Below are 4,487 nucleotides of genomic sequence, written 5' to 3'. Positions count from 1 at the left end.
TGAAAGTAATCTCCATGAAAACTGTGTTGTTCACTGGTCTATTTTCACCACCTAGAACACTGCCTGGCATCTGATAAGTTTTTTGAATGAATGGATGCAAAAGAATGCTAACAATCCCTGCATCTGTCCAGCTGGTACAAGTAAACAGGCACTTTGATTCAGTGCATGTGGGAATTTTACACAGGGTGTCACTGTTTCAGAGGGCACTTTATAATAGAGCACATGCTAGAAGCCTGAAAAATCCTTAATCCAAGAATTTTATACAAGAAATGTATATAATTTTTAAAAGATCACTAAGGCATTTAATATATTTTTGTTTACAATAAACAAAAGGTGAACCTAATGACCTGATTTAAATGTCCTCCAACAGAGGGCTGACTAAATCATAGGCCACCCATACCATAGGATCCCAGGCACTTACATAAGGGAAGATGTCATAGATGTCAATGTGGAAGATGATGATGACTCATATACTTTAAAGAAAAAAGCAAACTACAAACAAGAACACAGAGCACAACCCTACTCCTGTATAAAACATCTGGAAGAAGCAACACAAATGTTAACAGTGTGTTCCTCAAAATGGTAAGGTAACAGTGATTTTTATTTTCTTTTGTTCACCTCTATTTTATAATGTTTCTACACAGAACATGTATTATTTGTAATATGAAACAGTCTATTTGAAAAACCTAAAAACATTTTTGAATGAAACCAACCCTACAGGCTATAGTGTCAAATAAAATATTAATTGTAAACATCACCTACCCCCTGGAAAAACACATTCTTCCCCTTTCTGTTCTCTGGATGCCTCTGATATTAGATTACACCCATTTCTGAACATGTTCAGTCTTGGTAAAGGAAGGAAACCATAAGAGGTTACATGCCAGAACAAAGTAAAAACTGGCACTTTTACTCTAGCTTTGGTTGAGATCATTAAACAGTAAACAACACTCAGTTTCTAATGTAAACCGCTATACTAGCCAACACTAAGCATGATGTGATCCTCACAAGAAACCTTCAATAAAACATGCTTCTAAGTCAGATACATTTTCATACACAAATCACATTTTAAAAAGTTCTGTTTGAGCTTACTATTCATCACATTATACATCCTGAAAAGACCTCTTAGCAACAAAACAAAAAAAGCACATTCCTATCTTGTATGTATAGGCTTAAATATCAGGAAACAACTGGAATGAAAATTGAGCTTATATTAATATAGTCTAAGTCAATCAATTGTAAAAGTTAACATATTGTTATCATATTTTAAGGTACAGATTCAGAATATACATTTCACAATTCATTAGTTTCCTTGCTATAATAAAAAGTGGAAAGATAAGACTACAAAGATGCCATCCTAAGTGTCCCATTTATTTTCCACAACCAAAAGTCCTATTCCAGTTTTCATAAAGCTCTAAATCTTCAGGAGATACACTAGGTCTCACAGTTCTGAAAGCATTTTCAAAGTCACTGTAAGCTATTGGGCGAACTTGATCAGGCGTTATGGTGGCAATGTCAACAACCTGCAAACTGCGAATAGGACCCAGAGACGCCTCCCGGCACAGCTGAGTCATGTCTGCCCCAGAGAACCCGTCAGAATGCTGCACCACCAGTGCGAGCTCCTCCTCACTGAGGCAGCACTGCTCCTTGGACATCAGATTAACTACTATCTGTTTCCTGGCTGAAGCTTCTGGGAGGGGAATATACAGCCTTTTCACCAGCCTTCTCCGGGCAGCCTCGTCAATTTCTTGTGGCCGGTTGGTTGCTCCCACCACTAGAATACGGTCTTCAGAAGATGTGGCTGCCCCATCTAACTGAACTAGAAATTCGGTTTTTATCCTTCTAGAAGATTCGTGCTCACCATCTCCGCGCTGAGATAACAAGGAATCAATTTCATCAATAAATATCACAGCTGGTTGCTGACATCTTGCTACAGCAAACAATGCACGGACCATTTTCTCCCCCTCACCCACCCACTTGGAAGTCAAGGAGGAAGCAGAGATACTGAAGAACGTTGCCCCAGCCTGACTAGCAATGCATTTGCCAATCAGAGTCTTACCAGTGCCAGGGGGACCGAAGAGCAGAATGCCTTTAGGGGGTCCTCGTAGGCCAGTGAAGATGTCTGGCCGCAACATGGGCCACACAACTATCTCCTTTATTGTGGCCTTGGCAAATTCCACGCCTGCGATATCTTCCCAATTTACTGGAGGTCCCTGATCCATAATCTCATTCATAATAAGTTCAATCATTCTGGGCTCCAAGTTCTTCAAACGCTCGTCCATGGGATGTGCTGGGTCTGCAGCACCTGCACCCTGAGGCTTATACTGCATCCCCCCACCCAGATCTCCCCCATCTTGCTTAGGTACAGGAGGAACAAACTTTCCAAATATCCCCCGGGATCTACCAGCCCCCAGAGACTTTTTCACTCCACCATATGAAGACCCTGATGCACGCTGGGGCTGGTGGTGCTTTTTCTGCTGATCTACCCATAACTGTTCCTTTGCAGTTTTAAAAGCAGGCAGGCTGCTCTCCCCTCTTTGGCCATTATCTTCTGTTTTACTAAAAGCCTTATTCAGTATTGGGGTGGAAAGTGCATCAGTGGTGCGAGCACCATAAAAAGCTTTTCTGTCCCGTGTATTTTCACAGAAAGAAGGAAAACAAGACTGATTAGATGAGAACACATTGAGACCTATATTTCCTTTTAGAAAGCTGTTATTTTCCATTTTGACATTCCCAAATAATGGTTTGGCATGGAACTTTGCAAGGGCTGACTCACCAAAAGGTGCTGAGGCTACAGGACACGTCTTAGTGGTGTTAATGACCAGAGGTGGCTGCGCACTCTGAGGGCACGTCAAAGAAGGACCACCCTCTGCAAACTCTTGAGTCCTGTCAGCACCATGGGCTGAGTTAGTCAACAGGTTGCTCTCCCCGGAACCACCACAAACGCTAAATGCAGGAAGGTCAAAGACAGTGGCCCCTTTGTGGATGACTAGTGATGCATCAGCAGGCGCCAACAGAGAGTCTTTGGATTTCTTGCCAGCACGCATCATCTCCTGCACATTGCTCAGTTTAAACACATTATCTACTGACAATCCAGACTTCCATTTGTCACTGTCAGTTTGCTGAGATCTTGCAAGAGTTAAAATGCTTTCTGCATAGTTATTCAAGCCAGTTTCAACATTGTCAGAATCAATAACTGCAGAATATTTCTCTGCATATTTTCTGAACAGTGTAGTAGCACAGACCTGGGAGATATCAGAGTTTGCCCATGCATACTGAATGCGGAGTATCTGCGCTCGGTAGGCATCTGCCTTCTGTCCAGGTGTACATGTACCAGATGTAAGTGCAAAGTAATTCTTCTGCCAGTCACTCAGGTGTACAGACCTGGAGCTGGAGGCCTGCATTTTAGAGGCTCTATGACAAATAACAAAGATGAAAAAAATTCAGTTTAGAAGAAAACAAAGACATAACACTTTTAACATACTTTTAAAATCTTTGCCCGTCTTAAGGAAAACACACTGGACTTTTTATTTATGAAGTAAATTTATAAGGAAAGGCTGTTTATAGTGGAAACATCTATTTAACCATAGCTTTCAAACATTCAAGATATAAAAGATTAAAGAGTCAATAATGCTCTGTTATGGGTTAAAGTGTTTCAGTTATATAACAATTTTCCCTGTGAATAGGAAAAACATTCACAAGGTTTAGAGGGTGGTGTCAGTGACCAGAATGCCCAGTGGCATTCTGAGGGCACTTCAAAGGACCACCCTCTGCAAAGTCTTGGGTCCTGTCAGGGCCATGGGCCTAGTTAGTTAACAGGTCACTCTCTCCAGAACCACCACAAACACTAAATGCAGGAAGATCAAAGGCAGTGGCAGCAACATGGAAAACAATGGAACTAGAGACAAGCAAGGCAAAACAAACCAAGTCAAGCAGAGAGGTCTAAGTCTGTTCTCTAAGGACAATCAGAGGAACAATGTCATGGTGGCTTCTTCCTATTGCTGGACCTTCAGTTTTATCTGTAAAATAAGAGAAATCACTATGAGAATCAAGTCAAATATGAAAATATCTGAAAATTACTATCAGCCTCTTTACTGCACAAATGCAGACACTGAGGCTGAGAGTTCAGAAACTTAAGCTGAGGTCACACAGCCAGTGAGCAATGGTGCCAGAATTCACATATGAGCAGTTTCACTGCAGTTCATGTGCACTTTACCATGGACAAAATGCCCCTTCACAGTGCCACCAAAGCTCACAGATAACAGACAGGAACAATTATCACATAGTAAATGTTTCCAAGGATTTGGAACAGGTAGATGAGCACTTGAAAACACGATGCCCCAGAATCTCTCACGATTTCCCAGTTTCACAGGATTCTTTACAAAGCGAAGCTGTTGTGATGAAATATGAGAACCAGCTGGTAGTAAGGTGCTTTATTTTAGATCTTTTCCTCCTCATGTTAGTCATACAAGCCTCCTTTCATTAAGTTA

At 41.3% G+C, this 4,487-nt stretch overlaps 1 protein-coding gene across 1 annotated transcript; it reads right to left on the bottom strand.

The window, feature by feature from the left end:
• Window positions 1-1,367: 1,367 nt before the first annotated feature.
• Window positions 1,368-3,401, bottom strand: FIGNL1 (fidgetin like 1). Its single transcript, XM_052639219.1, has one exon. It carries the CDS (start codon window positions 3,399-3,401, stop codon window positions 1,368-1,370), a length of 2,034 nt encoding a protein of 677 aa, XP_052495179.1.
• Window positions 3,402-4,487: the final 1,086 nt, after the last annotated feature.

The sequence above is a fragment of the Budorcas taxicolor genome, chromosome 4 (assembly GCF_023091745.1).
Source record: "Budorcas taxicolor isolate Tak-1 chromosome 4, Takin1.1, whole genome shotgun sequence".
Classification (NCBI taxonomy): Eukaryota; Metazoa; Chordata; class Mammalia; order Artiodactyla; family Bovidae; genus Budorcas; species Budorcas taxicolor.
This window is presented reverse-complemented; position numbering and strand designations above follow the sequence as displayed.